Source organism: Sturnus vulgaris, chromosome Z (genome assembly GCF_052056855.1).
Source record: "Sturnus vulgaris isolate bStuVul1 chromosome Z, bStuVul1.hap1, whole genome shotgun sequence".
In the NCBI taxonomy this organism is placed as follows: domain Eukaryota; kingdom Metazoa; phylum Chordata; class Aves; order Passeriformes; family Sturnidae; genus Sturnus; species Sturnus vulgaris.
This window is the reverse complement of record NC_142283.1, coordinates 5,154,446-5,171,229: the sequence shown is the minus strand read 5'-3', so window position 1 is coordinate 5,171,229 and position 16,784 is coordinate 5,154,446. Positions and strand designations below refer to the sequence as shown.

General features: G+C 48.3%; 1 protein-coding gene across 1 annotated transcript; it reads left to right on the top strand.

The window, feature by feature from the left end:
* The first annotated feature begins 3,733 nt into the window (after positions 1-3,733).
* On the top strand, positions 3,734-14,987 carry LOC148219614 (serine/threonine-protein kinase PAK 3-like). Its single transcript, XM_088156386.1, has 14 exons — positions 3,734-3,812; positions 4,198-4,235; positions 4,653-4,787; positions 6,633-6,767; positions 7,041-7,385; positions 7,665-7,827; positions 9,596-9,659; positions 10,239-10,287; positions 11,056-11,168; positions 11,830-11,947; positions 12,409-12,508; positions 12,952-13,148; positions 14,389-14,526; positions 14,859-14,987. Exons 1-14 carry the CDS (start codon positions 3,734-3,736, stop codon positions 14,985-14,987), a joined length of 1,803 nt encoding a protein of 600 aa, XP_088012512.1.
* The last annotated feature ends 1,797 nt before the right edge of the window (positions 14,988-16,784 follow it).

The following is a 16,784-nucleotide window of genomic DNA, read 5'->3' as shown; positions in this document are numbered from 1 at the left end:
TATCTCTTAAAATGAACATTGAGACATTCAATTAGAAGGAAGATAAAAATGACTGTTTTGAGGAAAATATTTATGTAAATGTTTATCTTAGACATCTGAAGCAGAATGTCAGCAGCTAACAGATGCTAACAAAAATGGAAATCATCTGAAATAAGCCAGTCAAGACATAACCAAATAACCAACCAACCAATCAAGCAAGCAAAGAACCCACAAATAGACGAACTGAAGACATTGAGATATCTGAAGCTGTTTTCAGAGCATTGCCAGCTGTTCCTGCCTAGTTGGTGGCCTCTGGTGACCCTTCCAGGTCTGTCTCCATGGCTATGGCTGCTCCTGCTTCTCAGAATTAATTTTGATTTCTTATTTTAGGCAGGGTTTCTGATCTGCTGATCCTCACTCCGTTTGATTTCTGCTTTGTCCTAATCCATCTCTCTCTCATTGAGGGGAGGGACCTTGCACAGGCAGCTGTGTCAAAAGCCTTACAGGATTCCAGGTAAGTCAGCAGGCAGCTTGGACACATCTTCCAGGATAACCATGCGGTGCACAGCACCCACTTTCCCAGAAGCTGTTCCACCATCACGGCTGCAGCAGGATTTCCTGTGTGAGGAAATGCTGCCAAAATGGTCCTGGGGCTCCAGGGTCCCTCAGTGGTGGGCTGTGGGCATCAAGCAAAGACATTAGAAGGGGGAGAAAGCAGAACCTAGGGACTTTTTCAGAGAAAGAGAATTTATTTACTTTTTCTTGGCTAAAGGGTTCCTGGAGTCTCACTCGTGCCACCATCAGGGTGGGCTCTTGCTGGGCTAAAGAGAATCCTGGGATCTGGGGGCTCTCCTCTTTTGGGCGTGCTGGGAATCCCTGAGACAGTGGTCCCTGCCCTGGCCAGGAGCAGAGGGGCTGCAGATGCTGCCCTGGGCAGACGGATCTGCCACTGCTGCCTGCTCTGGCTCCTCTCAGAGTGGGGCTTGTCCCACTCTGCAGGGTCAGGTATGGGCTGGGGACAGCTGTGACTCCCTTGGAGGCCGGCTGTGACATTCCAGCTTCCTGCTCCATGTTGAAGCTTGCAGGGCCAGTGGCAGGAGTCCTCTCCTGGCAGCTAGAGCAGCTGGAGATGCTGGAGCTGGTGCTGGCCACAGGCCCGTTGTCCTCTGCCGTGATGGAAGTGCAGCAGGCTCGGGGCCTACTCGCGCAATGGCGCTGACGGTGCCGTGCACCAGGCTGAGGAGAGGCTGCAGCGCCTCCACCAAGGCCTCTGCATGCGGACCACGGGCACAAAGGCTGTGCAGGATGGAGGCCTCTGCAGCCTCTGCCCTCCACCCATAGATTTCTGCCAGCCTCTGGCACAGCCAGGGCCACACAGGATCCAGGAGGTGCTGCTGTTGTTGGAACAGTCTTGCCCACACCTCAGGCAGCAGGCCGGCCACAGGCTCTGATCCTGCATCCCCCTGCTCAGCTGGGGACAGTGTTCCCTGTGGAGAAGATGGAGGAGACATGACAGGGCCATGGGGGCTATTTTCTGCAAGGTGGAGGGGAGCTCTCCCTGCCTGGCTGTTGGTCTCTGGTGACTCTGCATGGGGAGCTGATGGGAAATTGTATGTAATCCTGTCCACCCCGCTCAGAAAACCTGACACTCTCTAGTGGATTGCTGCAGAGTGGGCACGAGGGATTTCTCTTTGCCCACTGCTGGATGCAGCCCAGGCAGAACTGGTGGTCACACAGCAAAAGCCATGTCATTCTGAGTGTCCTGGCAGATGGGGCAGCTCCACTCTGTCCCCATGGCTTGGCAAGGGTCTTTTTCTCCTATCTCTGGAAGCAAGGGTTCTCTCTCTCTGTTCAAGCCTCTCACCAGATCACAGCTTCTCAGCATCCACACACTACAGCATGAGAACCTTTTTCTCATGGGCTGCAGGTGAATTCTGCATCCCCTCCCCCACCTAATGAATTACAGAGAAATTGTTTGTTGTATTATATTCCTCACCACGGCTTGCGGGAGAATTTCAGCTCGGACGCTCAGAGCGCCTTCTCTTCCCCGCCCTCTTTTGCACTGACCTTAGTGTTACCATGTTGCTCTTTTCACGTGTTTCCACCTTTTCCTTTTCTCAGGAAAGAATTTCCTTTTTTTCAGGAGAGAATTGGTGTTCGTAAGTTCATTTGTTCTCAAGTTCTATCAATTGAAACAGCTTTTAAAGATTTCTGCAGAACTGTAAGGTTGATCTTGTCCAGGCTCCACATCGGGGAATCACTCGTCATGCTTCTGGCTGTTGGTCACATCATCACCACAGGCATGGCACAAGCTTTCACCAGCTTTTTTTTACCAGCTTTTCTAAGTGGCTTAGCAGTGTGCCTATTCTCAGAGCAAGGCAGTGATTGGTGTTACCAGGCAGGGAGAAAGATTTTAACAGCTCCTCACAGAAATATCACTTCCATGGCTAGCTTCTTCCCCCCCCTCACCAAAAACTAACCCCTGCAAAACCAACAAAACTGGACACTAGTGCTCCTGGGGCTGGGGAACTTGGAAGCTTGGAGAAAACTTGACAAACTTGTGTGGAGACATTTAAAAATCTAACATGGCTTCATACCTAGACACACAGCTAAAGGCCAGATATTTATCTATTCTTTTTAACTGAGAAAGAAGTCACAGGTGATGAGTCTCTACACCACATCTGTGGGGTCCTGCCTTGGAGCTCCCAATTTTGATGGAAGTTACTTACTTGCCCCCACTGGCTTCCTCCTCCTGCCACCTTCTACATCTTCCCACATTCTTTTGTAACTTTCTCCTTCTCTTTCCTTATGACCATCCCAACCCCATCTCTGTGGCTCACAGATGTGCCCAGAGGAGCTCCAGGGGTGAGGCACAGGCCCCACATGTTTTTTTGAGACAGTGAAGCAGCAGGCTGAGCTGTGTGCAGCAGGTTTGGTACAGGAACAGGCATTCTTGGATTTAGTCAGAAGCATCAGTGGCCACAGGTCTGATTTCCTTTGCTTTAGTCCCATCTCAGTGGTCAGTTGCAGTACAGGCTGTAGGTGCTTGGGGCACTGCAACGTATGAACGATACACAGTCCCCAGACATGGCATATCCAGAAATATTTATTAGAAGAGTATACAGCTTGTGTAATATTTTCACTATCTGGATAGAATAGCGTGAGCCTGGATGGCCAATAACATAAATGTTCAGATGTCTGCTAACCAATAATATACATGATTGATTCCCTATTAGCAACATCAAGTATTTTTCCCTAAGACAAGTGCTTGTATAACAATTTCTGCAAACTACTGTGCTTCTGCTACTTGTTGCATTTTAGAAACTTTGTTACATCCATTATGTCTTCACTGAATAGCTTTCTTTGCACTCTTCTTACAAATTCTCTTTGTTTTCTGTCTCCAAGTTATTCTTGGATCCCTTGAACAACAGGGTTTGGCCCACCAGGCGAGTTCGTGCTACTTTGTGACAGAGGAGAACTTCCCGGCTAATTTGTGTTTGCTGTAAGGAATGTTGGGCTGCTTTGCATACATTCACAGACTAATGCAGAACGTTTGCTTTGTGATGTCAGGGCATGGTTGCCACGTTGTAGTGGTGACATCAGAAGGTTGCCTTGGGGCACGGAAGGCCTCAGTGTCAGAGCCGCCCTTGGGCGTGCTCAGCGCAGGAGCATCCTCCTGTTCATCTGAGGGCAACTGCGCAATGACAAGAGACTTGTTTTCTCTTGTGTTCCAAAGTTGCACAGCAATGCTACAATGATTGAGGATCTGATCGAGGCAGTTTGCACAGTTTATGGACTTATTTATTCTGGATATTACCTGACACACCTGGCATGTAAGTAGAGATTTTCCTTGGGTGTAACCTAACCTGGCTTTTGTATGTCTTCCTGCTCTTTCTTAGTGATTGGGTTGATTTTGAAACAGAAAGAGCATTGGGATGCCACTGCTTTGGGAAAGCTTCTGCCAACATATTCAGCTAAAAATGGGATGTCTGTAGCCAGGGGTCTGTGGGCAGCATTTCCAAGGGAACCAGCAGGGGTTGCATTCCCTCCATGGAAAAGTCTGTGGCAGCAGAGTCTGACATTTCCTCAGTTTGCGGGGTCAAGCAGGACAACTTTGAAAATGCAAACTGGGAGGCTATCTCAGAAAGCCTTCTAAAAATGTTATTTTTCTCTCTAATTTTCTCAAAGAATCTGCTTCATTTTACTTGCCCACTACAGGTCACCTGACACATGTATTCCGAGGTGCCGATCCTGAGGTGAGTGAGAAAGGAACCTTTGATGTTTCTAGTGTTTAAGAATTGTGACGGAAGCTGTGAGCTTGGCCTGTGGCATTAGGGTGAGGAGGGCTAGTTGGATAGGCTAAAAAAAAAATCCATTTCCATGTGTGCAGCAGCAATAACAAAGGCATTGCTGGCAATTTCCTAATTTTCCTAATTTTAGCTGAAACCCTGGTTTTGCAGAGAGAACATCGCTTGCTGATAGTAACCAGGGTGAAATATCTAATTCAGAGCAATTTTCAGTGCTGTTGAATCAGTCCATTTTAATTTAGTCAGAGTGACTTAGAATCCCATTGCTATGGTTTATCCTTAGTAGACCTGGTTCTAGAGCTGAACAAAAATAAGATTATAAATGATAGGTAATGGCCTGTCCCTCATGCTTCTCTCTCTCCACAGAGCACAGAACCCACAGCAGACTCCCCTCTGGCTCCTGCTGCTCCTGGAGAAGAGGACAAAGATGAGACCAAGGATGAGGAAAATGATCACAAGCCTCCAACTGTGGTCACAGCAGAAGCTGAATATCCCGAGACAGTAAGTGCCAGTTGTGGCTGCTGCTGTCTTTAGTGCAAGACAGAGCTGCAAGTTTCTGACCAGCCAGCACTTGCTGTTGGTGGCTGAGGATGCTAAGTGCTGGCGTCCTGCCAGGACCTAGCAATTCCCCTGCCAGGCAGCGAGAGCTGGGAAATGGGCTTTGATCTGTCTTGTTGAGCCACCAAGGAGCTGGTGCCTCTAGGTGAGCATCTGGCTCCTTGCCCCAGTTAAGCTCTGTCTCTTGGCTTCTGCAGTGCTATGGCCAAAGGCACATGTGGTAGTGCTGGAGATCACAAGGTTTTGTTTGTTTGTTTTCCCTTTCTGGAAACCTGTGTTTGGCACCTGTGGAACTGGTCTGCAGTTTTCTTGAGTAATTCTTCACTTCTACTGAGTCTTTTGGCTCACCTGTCTTTTGGCTTTTGATAAACTGTAAAGAGATGATTGTGTTGTCCACGAAGCTGTGGGGAGCATTCTTGTCCCTTGTGACAAAAGAAACAAAAGAAACACTTCTGAACCCTTCTTCTGAGGCAAAAACTAGGAGAGGCAAGATTCTGTTGATATATTTTGTGGTGACGTCTGCAGTTTTGAAAACTGCATTGGAGCCCCAAGTCGGGTAAAGCTGTAAGTCCTTGACTGCTGTCTTGTGCTGCTGAGAACAGGAAAGAGATCTTGAAATTCCGGATGCTGTATCTTAGGTCAAATGTGCGACTTGGACAAAAGGAGCCAGGGGTGCCTGTCAACAGCAGCTGAAGATGAGGCAGCGTGTGCCCAGGTGGCCAAGAAGGCCACTGGGTACTAAGTGTAGATGTGTGTAGCACCAAAAAAGTATAGTAAGAGAGAGATTATAATAGATCTATCTATCTATCTATCTATCTATCTATCTATCTATCTATCTATCTATCTATCTATCTATCTACCTACCTATCTGTCTACCTACCTATCTGTCTATCTACCTATCTGTCTATCTATCTGAATCTTCCCAGCTGTGCACCTAGACAGTTGGGTGTGCAAAGCTTACCTAAAGGAATCCCTTCAGTGGGAGAGGAGAAGAGACACATTTTGTCCACAAAGTCTTAGTAGGCAGAAGTTTCCCCCTCCAGAAATGGTTGGTTTTTTCCCTTCAGAGGCCTTCTCCTCCTCCAGCCTCTCCTGCCCTGAAACCCACTGTTTATCCTGGAAGTTTCTGCCTTTCCTAGAGAGGTGGAATAATCTTATGTTCCAGGTGATTTTAGTGACTTTGGTCATACGTACGTGAGATAATCCTCAGTTGACAAAGTAAGGAGAATAAACACCTTGGTCCTCCTCCATATAATACACTAAGGTGGCTGTGGAGGCTCTCTGACCTCCATCAGAGGATCTGTGCATGCATCCTTCTCTCCTGATTGAACAGAATTTCTAACAAGAGAGTAGATGTCAGAAAGGCAGGAATGGTGGTGCAGGCCTGAAGAGAACATGAACTCCAGAAGTGTCTGTCACAAGGAGTGAGCCCACATTGGAAGCCACCTGCAGAGCCAGGATGGAGCTGTGGGACAGGGCTGGGTGTCAGTCACCATGGAAAGACAAAGGGGACAGAGCAGAAGTGGAGGGAGGCCCTCAGCAGAGCCTTGAGAAATGCCACACCTTCCCTGTCAGCTGCCTGAGAGGCTGTTGGAGCTTCAGTCCCAGATGGACCCTGACTGTACTGCCAGTGTCACTTTGGAATCTGTGCCTCCCCATGGGCAGAGAATGAGCCAGGGGAGCAGCAGCACAGTGCTTTGGGAACGTGTGAGCCCATCAGTCTCAGAGACTTGGTCCACAAATGTTGTATGGGAAGTTGAAACCCATCTCCTCTTGCTTTCTGTGCAGGCCCTTCTGGAGCAAGAGCATGAGCAGATTGCTTTATCAGAGGTGCCAGGGCAGACTCAGGGAGAGCTGTGCCCAGCCCGAGAGCAGGAAGAGCAGCTCAGGCAGCAGGTGGAAGAGCTAGAGGAGAATGTCCAGGTAAGCCTGGCTCAAGCAGGTGACAGAGTGAAGGGCAGGAACAGGGACATAAAACAGAGCTCTTGGCACTGAGGAGGCCAGGAGTGCCACAGGCATTGGAAGCACAGAGCCTTGTAATCTGCAGAGATCAGGGACGGGATGGTTACAATGGAAGCAGAGGTGGGTAGGGAAACAGAAAGAAGTGGAGGAATGAATTTGATTTTGAGGCTGAAAGAGGAAAAAGCTGAGCCTGGTGGCAGCTCCCTGTGATTTGCTCTGCATTTGTGTGTACAGAACATCAAGACAGAGCCACAAGGAGAGGTGCCCAAACCTCAGATTGCCACCATGGCAGTGAAGAGGAGGAACAAGGAAGACATGAGAAGAATACAAGATCACTGGAATCTCCATCGTCAGAGGGGTGATCTACAAAACCAGGTAAGGGTAAGAGTGGGTGTCATTCCACGCAAGAAACTTTCTCTCTCTTGCCGTTTACAGAACTTCAGTGAGAAGCTGCACAGAGAGCTGCAGGAAACTCAGGCTATGCTCAAGGCAAGGGAGAAGAGGCTAGAGGAAGAAATGAAAATCGTCAAAGAGAAAATTAATCTCCTCCTTCAGGAGCAAGAGGCTCTAGAAAAGACAGTGAGTGAAAGAGTGATAACCACTGCAGTCACCAAACTGGTGGTTTCTGCCCTTCTTTCTTTTCCTCTACAGAGCAGCAGAGGGTTGGGTGATGCCTCTGAGTGCCATCCTGCTTTGGTCTCTATCACAGCTGCTCTGAAGGACTTCCTGGGCTGCTGAATCTCAGCTGCTGCCCTGGATGTGGCTTACAGCACCTTCCTAAAGGCTTGCATTTGAAATGGGATCTCAGGCTAATTTCTGCCAGCTGCCTTTCTGACATAAACTCGTTTCTTTTCCCAGATCTACACAAGCTCTGACATGGAACCTGCTGCAGCAGCAATGTTGTTTAATGACACTCCCAGTCCCCAGCCTGAGAAGTGGAGCCTTTTCAGCTCGTTTAGGTCCAGTGTGGCTGCAGCTGCTCAGAAACAGGAGCTTGAGGAGAAGTACCTGGAGCTACTGAGTAAGTCTGGTGTATTTCTTGTCTGAGGGACAGTGTGTTGTGTGCATGTGTCAGCATAGCTGTACCAAATGTTCCTCCTGAGTTTGGTGTTGGACTCCCCAGAGGAACTGCTGTGCTCTGAGGCAGCAAAAGAGCGTCCTGGGTGTTCCTGCTGCCTCTGAGGGCAGCTCAGACTGGCTTGGGGTTTTTAAAATTTGCTTTTGGAAGTTTTTTGCGTGTGATTTTCTTTTTGTGGGGTTGGTTTTTATTGTCCTTCATCCCAAAGGAGCTCTCCTGCTGCAGGTGTGTTACTGGTGTCATGGACTGTTATAAATACCACTACTACATCTACAGTTTGTTTTTATGAGAATACTACATTTTTGTCCTCCTCAAAGGAGAACTCCTTTGAAAGAACATCAAGTGACAGCACAAATAGAGAGCCAGATGCGTTTTTACCGTGCCCTCAAAGAGAAACAAGATACCTGTATAACAATCTGTATTTAATATCCTAGTTTTATGTTTATAAGGATATGTCCAAGAGAAACAGCTATGTGGTGTGATCAGATAAAACTGCACTGTAGGCATTTCTCAGGAGTGAGCCTCCAGCCCCTCTGCTATATATTCCTCAGATCCATGGCTCTTTTTCATACCTGATTCCCAGTCATTCCCATGTCTGTTCAAATCCTGCCCGTTGGCCCAACTCAGATCAGTCTCTAGGAAAACACATCAAGCCTTTTGTGATTCTGAAGCATAACTCAGTTAATCTGCTTCTCGACCATAACAGCTGCCAGTTCTGTGCTCTCACATAAGACCTGGTAGGGCTGAGAACAGAGCCCAGTTGATTCTGTGTCTACCATCACCTGTTGGGACAAGAAGGGCATTGATCTGCACCTCAGTGTGTCTGATCTCCAAGCCAATCCTGTTGTGTCCTGAATGGGGGCAGCAGATTGTAAGGGGCTCAAGCTGACCGTGGCTTCTTCCCATTGCTTGTCAGTGCTCCTACTTGGGCTTTGCCAGCCTTGTTGTTGTAGCTGCCCTGCCCCTGATGGCTGGTGTGACTGCAGAGGCCGGAGCCTTCCTTAGCTGGGAGAGTCCCGCTGCTAGCTGGCTGCTGCAGAGCAGAGCTGCCCCGAGGCAGCAGCCCCTTGTCTGGGCTGGCTTCTGCATGGCAGGGCCTGGACTCACCAGAGGGTCACCATCTCCTCTGGCCAACTGTCGGTGTCACACCGGCGCCTGAGGAGCACTGCTGTCCTTGCCCACTCTGCCGCGCTGGGAAGATGGGGACATGTGCAGTGCTGAGAGGCCGAGCCCAACGGGAGTGACTGATCCACGCTGCCAGGGTGAAGACAAGCAGTGTGGTTCTTCGCATGGGGCACGGGCTAGGGCATCTTTGAGTTTAGCCTGCTCATAAAGGGTGAGGATCCTGATGCTGAAAGCCCCGTTGTGATTACCTATAGCATGAGCTGCTCTGGTTTACAAACAGAAAGGCATTCTTCTGGCAAACTGCTGCAAGGTGCAGAAAATGCCCTTCTCTCCTGTATCTCCCTGTGCATTGCTTCCTAGCAAGAGAGCTCTTCAAAGGACCGTCCAAAATCAGTCTCTGTGCTGGCCATCTGTGCTGCAGAGCTGCCTGTCTTGTTGCTGTTGTTATTGTTGTTGCTGTTGTCATTGTTGTCACCTAGCTGACCACAAAGGGCTCAGAGACCTAGACAGTGGGGCTGCCTTTTGTATTTCCTGGAAACTGGGATCTCTGCTTTCAAGTGAGCATCTTGCATTTTGTTTCCTTCAGGGAAAATGGTGAATATGGGAAATCCTGTGATGAAATACACTGAACTGGAAAATATTGGCAGCGGGTGAGTCCAAACACAGTTACTTCTACATACACGTGGGCCAGGTGATTTGCTGGTAGAATGTGTATCGAGTGTGAAGTCAGGCGAGCTGCAATCATATATTCATTTAGACAGTTGGGTTAGACTGCTCCACTTCTGAGTGCCAGTCAGAATTTTTAAGTGTGGTCAGAAGGTATGGTCAAAGATACTTCAATCTTCATTATCAGAAAGAGCAACCTACTCCTATCATAGGGGCAACAGTGCCCCTATCATAGCTGTCAAAAAACAGTTCTCAGGAACATTTCTTTCCAAGAGTTTGCTGAAGGAAATACTCCATGGTCAGGATAAGAACTGCACAGTTTAGAAACTGAAACCCCAGATGGAAGAATAATCTCTCTTTTTGAGCTGAGGCAGTAAACACCAACACTCCAGGAACAGACCCAGTGCTCATGCACTTGAGAGGAAAATGCAAGAGCTGCCTTCTGGCAGAGCCCTCCTGCATCCTGCAGGTTTTAGGCACTGACAGCACAGATCTCCTGTCTGGCCTGGCTTTCACTCTAGGCTCTAAATGGCTTCTCTTTCTTTGCTTTGTTTTGTTTCTAGGACTTTTGGAGAGGTTTGTAGAGCATTTGACACTGCCACAGGAGAAGAGGTAAATGTCAACAGCCCCTGCAGACTCTGCTGCAGCTCTTGAGGGCTTTCCCCTCTGGTGTGAGCTGTGGCTGGAGCTTTGGGTAGAGCTGTGCAGCAAAGGCACAAGAAGCACAGATTGGTGCCAGCCTGGAAATTGCCTTTGGGACAGTCTTTGTCCTTCTCAGCTGCCAGAAGGAAGGCGAGGAGGGCAGCGGTTCCTTTCAGAGAAGGACGCGCTCACTCGCTCTCAATTGCTAAAACAAAGGTGGTGCCTTAGAGCATCTCCCTGCCCTTTGGAGCTACAGCTTCAGAGCTGTATTCTCATTTCTGGCTGTCAGCAAATGCATCTGAATGTTACTGGTAGTTCCTTAGCCACCTGCAGTGCTGCACTTGGGAACTGCACATTGAGAGAGATGTGCAAGGAGTCCCTAAAAGCCCCAAGCCCTGCTTAGAGCCCAGGATGTATCCAGAGAGTACCAAGGCACAGATTACTTCTGAATCCCAGACAGAGCAGCAGAGAGTGTGGGCAGAGCTTTGTGGGTGACAGTAAAGACATCTTTGTTACCAAATGGACAAGGCAAAACATCAATGGCCATGTGTCCTGTAACTGGCCCCCAAGGGAGCAGAGAAATGGGCTGTTGGAATGTCAGTTCCTAATTGCTCCAATGTCTAATCACAAGGCACTTTGGCTCAGCTCAGCTGTGTCATTGCAAAATCACTCACTCTATGTGTGCTGTGGTTTTGTGCCACCAGCTTCTGAAGTTACGGATTTTCAATGTCATTTTAGGTGGCCATAAAGAAAATAAATCTTCAAGGACTGACAAGTAAGGAAGTAACCATCAATGAACTCATGGTCATGACGAAGAATCGGAATTCCAACCTGGTCAACTATTTAGACAGGTGAGTGGTTATGGTCCTACTCCATGAATGTTCATTTATGTACCACAAACATGAGAGATCAAAAACCCACATTGGTCACTGGCAGAAAATAGAGCTGTTAATTATTGCATAATCATTATTTCTCTGCTCATCTCCAGTGGCTGGGAAGAGAGTGCATCTTGTCTGCATGAGTCTTCCCCAGCACAGATAGTTTAAAAATTGTTCAAAACCTGGATCCGCTCTATTGTAGTAAGTCAGTAGCCTGTAAGTTCACCGCCTCCATGGTGTTGGGCTTGATTTTTTTTCAAGTCTCCTACATGCTGATGAATCATCCTAGAGAGGATTTCCCTTGGATTGTGTCCCCTCTTTTCCATTGCTGTCCCTGCCAGGGACACTAGGTGCTTTTTTTCCAGAAATACCATGTGTGACAGGGTTTTTATCTGGGCTGTTACTAAACTGCACTTTTCATTTGCTGGCCATCTAACACATCTCTTTTTCACAGATGTGTCATTCTCCTCGAGACAGCACAGACTGCAAACACTGCACAGCCTAGAAGGAATGTCTATTCCTTTCACTGTGTCCTCATCACAAAGAGACCCAGGAACAACCATGAAGCTTGTCTTTTCCAAACAGCAACACAGCCATGCACGTTCATATCCACAGCCTTGTTTCCTTCTTTCAGCTACCTTGTGGATAAGCAATTCTGGCTGGTGATGGAGTACATGGATGGAGGCACTCTGAGAGATGTCATCAGCAAGATGTACCTGTCTGAGGATGAGATGGCAGCTGTCAGTCGGGAGGTCAGAGATCCCACCTGTGCTTCCGAGGGCTTGGTCAGGATTGTTTGGGAAACTGGGGCTCAGAACTGCAGAGATTTCATGTGCCAATCTTTGTTTCTGTGTTACTAGAATGCTATGTGCAAGCAAGAGCATTTCAAGTGAATTGCGTGGCAGTGTGCCTGCATTCATTGTACTCTGTTCTTCTACTTTGATCTCCTGCTGTTAAATTCTTGCTCTGTCTCTTGTATTTGTATTTGCTGTTCTCCACTTTGCCTCTCTATGTGTTTACCTCGAGCCTGTCTGGACTGCATTCCTTGCCTGTAAAAGCAAAGGTACTGGTGGCAGAATTTGAAAGCAATGGCAAAGAAAAATACTCATTTCTCTCAGAGCTCAGCTGAAAAAGATAATAGTTCACCCCAAATGGCATTTGCTTCTGAAAAGTGAGTAATGTGACACCCTCCTGTTTCTGTTTTCTCTCTCAGTGCCTGCAAGGACTGGATTTTCTTCACTCAAATCTCGTGATCCACCGAGATGTGAAGAGCAGCAACATCCTTCTCAGAACCGATGGCTCTGTCAAATTGGGTCAGTACATTCTTGGTCAGGTGCAGAGTTCTGGGGATATGGAGTGTGGAGCTGCTTTTGAGTGGCTGCCAGTTCCCCCAGAGTGGTGCTGGTGGGAGTGCAGGGGCCCCTGCTGCAAATGAAGGCACAGTTGCAACGTGCACAGAGGCATCACAAGGAACAAGCTGTCCAGAAAGGCACTGCTTTGTGGGTGTGTCCCTTCCAGAGGGATGGAGTTGTAATCTAAAGCTTCAGGGGTATAAAATCCACTGCTTGGGGCAGAGTAAAAAACTTGGGGATTTTTGAAATGGCCAATTCCATATTTCCTTGGCTAAAGCCCTGAGAAAACAGAGCAGGGACAGATTTTAGCAGGGAAGGGAGTCTGAACAGTGCACTCTCAGACCTACAGTGGAGAGTTCTTTTGCTTGGTTTTCTAATTGCACAGTATTTCTTGTTCTCCCCAGCTGATTTTGGCCTTTCTGCTCAGCTCATCCCTGAGCGGAATCAAAGGTGCTCTGTGACTGGGACTTCTGGGTGGATGGCGCCTGAAGTTGTGACAGGTCAACCATATGGCCCCAAAGTGGATATTTGGTCTTTTGGAATTGTGGGAGTTGAAATGGTGGAACAAAAAGTTCCTGACTGGAACCAAACTCCTGTCTGGGTAAGGTGCAAATACTTACTGATCCCACTGTCTTTCTCCCCTGTCCCATGTTCTGTGTGCCACTGGACAAAATCCCATTGCCATCTGCTGGCACCACTTCCACCAAGGTCACCTTCTAAAAATGTCCCTGCAGCTCATCAGCATGTGCTGTAGTTTGGTTCATTGGTTCAGTGGTTGGTAATTGATTCAGTTCAGTTGAGGAACTCAAGCCTTACCACACACAAACACTCCCCAGCTCTTTCCAGGCAACACTCTGCTTTGAGTTTCAAGTCATTCCAGCTCTTTTGTCTGTGCAGATGAACCTAATATCACAAAACATGAGTCTCAGAGCTGGTGTTATCTCTGCAGAAATGAAGGAAAGAAACTCAAATTAAACAAAGTTTCTAAAACAGTGGTTTTTTAGAGATTAAGTGCACACCCTGTGTACTTTCTTGTCATGGGAATGTTGCCTGAAAGCTGGGCATGAGGGAATAAAGGCCATAGAGTCTCTTCTGCTTCTTATGCAGTGTTGCTGAAACCCTTAATGACCATATTTCTTTCATAGCCCAAGCCACGTTCTCCACATCAAGCCAGAGCATGGTGATGGGGAGAGCCTGCCAAACCTCTCATTTGTTTCCTGGCACTTTCTGGGATGGGCATACCATTAATGCATTCACATGAATATCCAAAAGAGCAGAGGATTACCAAAGGGATGGCACTTCTGCTGTTTAGAACATGGAAAGCTTTTCTTTTCTGCATACTGGAAGCTGAAATTTTCAGACTGCTGAGAGACAGAGCTGCAGGTGGATCCTATGTGCCCAAAGAGGCATTTTCATCCTAGTACATTTGTGCATGCATCTTAATGTATCTGTGTTGAATTTGAGATTCCAAGTGTTGGTTCCTTATCTGAGCAATAACTCCCTTTTATATAATACTTGAAAACAGTTAAAGAAAAGTCCCTGTTCCAAATAGCCTGTCAAACTGGTGTGAATCTTCACAGAACTAAACGTGCTTTTGCTGATGTAGTTCCCACTAACAAGGTTAGCCAATGAGATCAGCTGCCAAGGTGAGATCCCCTGCATGTTGGAAAAGCTGTGGCTGCTTCGGGGTTTCAGTGTTTTGTTGGTATAGGAAAGTCACCTCAGCCTCTCTGCCAGGGCAGAAACTGCCAGTGCAGAGTGCAGGTTAAACAATGGCATCTGGGAGAGCAGTGACAGATGTGAAAGGAGCAGGCTGAGCCTCGTGTTTCCTTTTTCTCCAGCCTCAACTCCCGACAGCCACAGGAGGGAGACCAAAGCTGGGGCAGCCCAACCTCTTCTCGCCTTTGCTGCGGGACTTCCTGAGCTGCTGCCTGCAGACAGATGAGGCTCGGCGCTGGTCTGCCAAGGAGCTCCTGCAGGTAAAATGCAAAGGGGCTGCAGGTGAAAGAGTGTCCGTGGGATGGGCTCCTCCTCCACTGGAGGCCAAGGCATCAGATCAGGCCCCCTTCCTTCTCACCTCCAATCTTGTGCTTTTCAAATGAAAATGGTGAGGAATCCTAGACTGGGCTGGGCTGGTAGGGAGGTGCAAAGATCATCTGGTCCAAGTGAGTGACCTGCAATGAGCAGTGTTGCATCATGGTTCTTAGAAATACTCAATCCCCTTTTCAATTAAAAATATTACCCCTACCTTTAAAACACCAAGTTTGGAAAGTCATAGTCCATTGCTCTTTTTCTTTTTCCCTTTTTACAGCATCAATTTGTAACATCGGCCAAGCCTGCATCCAGCCTGGTGCCACTGATCCTGTCACTGAAGAAGTGGAAGGAGGAGGAGAGTGGCAATCCATTTAGGACCATTTTCTCCAATACGAGCCTAGAGTAGGAATACAGAGTAGGATTATAAATAAATAAATTTTCTGAAACCTCAACTCATTTGGAAGATACCCCTCCTTCTGAGCCTGTGAGAAAGTTCAACATTTCTTTCTGAATTATCAGTTGTTTCTTCATGCTGCAAAGTGACATTTCTGGCTTCCTTGGTGTGCTTCAAAAGTGGGGAAGGCTCTTCTTTATTCATCCTCTCCGGACCACAGTGCCTTTGGAATATGGCCTAATGGCCAGGTTTTGCCCAGCCCTGGTGCTTCTTTTTGAGACAGAAAGGGAAATGGAACTTGCAGGCAAAACCAAAGGAGTGGTGCAGCCAAATCTCCCTGTGCAGGTGCAGGCCTTCAGTCGTGAGTGGGCAGAGGCAGGCTGGAAGGAGGCCCTTGGAGCTGCAAGAGGCAGCAGCCCGGCCCTGGGTGCCTCCTCCTGGCACCGGGCGAATCCTCTGCTCTCAGAGCCAAGCTGGCAGCTGGCTGGGCCCCAGGGGAAGCGCAGCCGTGCTGGGCACAGCACAGACTGGTGGCATTGGCCCCCTGGAGCGTGGCCAGCAGGAGAGAAAGGCAAAGAGCAGCCCAGGGCTGGTGCCCTGGCTGAGCATTGCCCCTCTTGGGCCGGCTGCCCTGTAACTCCTGGGCAAGGTCAGCAGTGTGTGCAGCACTCTGGGCACAGGGGCAGGGAGCCGGGCTGCTCCGCAGGCTCCAGCACAGGGCAGCGTCCTTCAGGCACGGCACTTGTGCCAGGGGAACCGAGGCCAGCGGGAGGCAGGGACAGCTTGTCAGGTCACAGCTGCAGGAGACAGTGCCTCACACAGCCCTGCGAGGAAGCGCCTGCTTGTGCAGTCCAATCCTGGACTTGTGCACGGAGCCACAGCAAAGGTGTGAAATGCAGAGTGCTTTGCAGAAATATTCAGGGGCACCAGGCCAGCCTGCTTTGTGCTCTCTGCAGCACAGCAAGCACTGTGCAATGCAGCTCTGAGCTGCTGGGACAGACAAGTTAGAAATGAACCAACTCTTAGATACAATTAAATGGGGACAAACTCATCAAAGCAAAAGAGAACTGTTTCTTAGTATGGATTCAGCTGAGCTGAGTGTGTGTGTCCCTCCCCCAAAAGCCGAACACACACACACACAGTCCTACAAAATGCTGCTTTTTATTGCCGCTCCCGGCTGGGGGCGGTCACTGTCCCCTTTCCCATTGGCTGCACACCAGGGAACTTACATTCTCTCCTGACCACCTACTTTTCTGTCTGTCCCCTGCCCTCTTATCCTACTTTCTTTTTGGTTTGGTGTTCAACCCACTCTCAGCTCACAGCAACACCCAAGAAATTAACTGGAACAAATCCAAACCAGAAATAACAACACCTAGAACCAACGGCTCTCATTCTTTTTTCTGACAACCTTTCAGCTGCAGGAAAATACTACCTCATATCTCACAGAGTGAATTGGGGATGAGTCTGAGGCTTGTGCTTGAGTAGTGAAGTGATTTGGAATGGAGCAGAAGGGTTGCAGAAGGGTTGAATTTGTATTTTCATTATTAATTTCTGGAGGAAGTAAGCAAAATGGTTTTAGTCTGTAGAAGCATTTTCAAGGTGCCTTGACAAAATGCTCGTGTGCAATTCCCAGAGAAAAAAGGTGTTTTGAAGATGTTTAATGATGAATTCCTTTAACAGACAGTGTTGAGCCCTCTATTCCTTCAGTGCAGTGACTAATGTGTGCAAGTGGCTATCTTAGCCTTGAGAATAAAGAGCGTGGTCCTCCTAAGAAGGTAGCTAGAATGCATTCAAGGGGAAGAAAGTGTC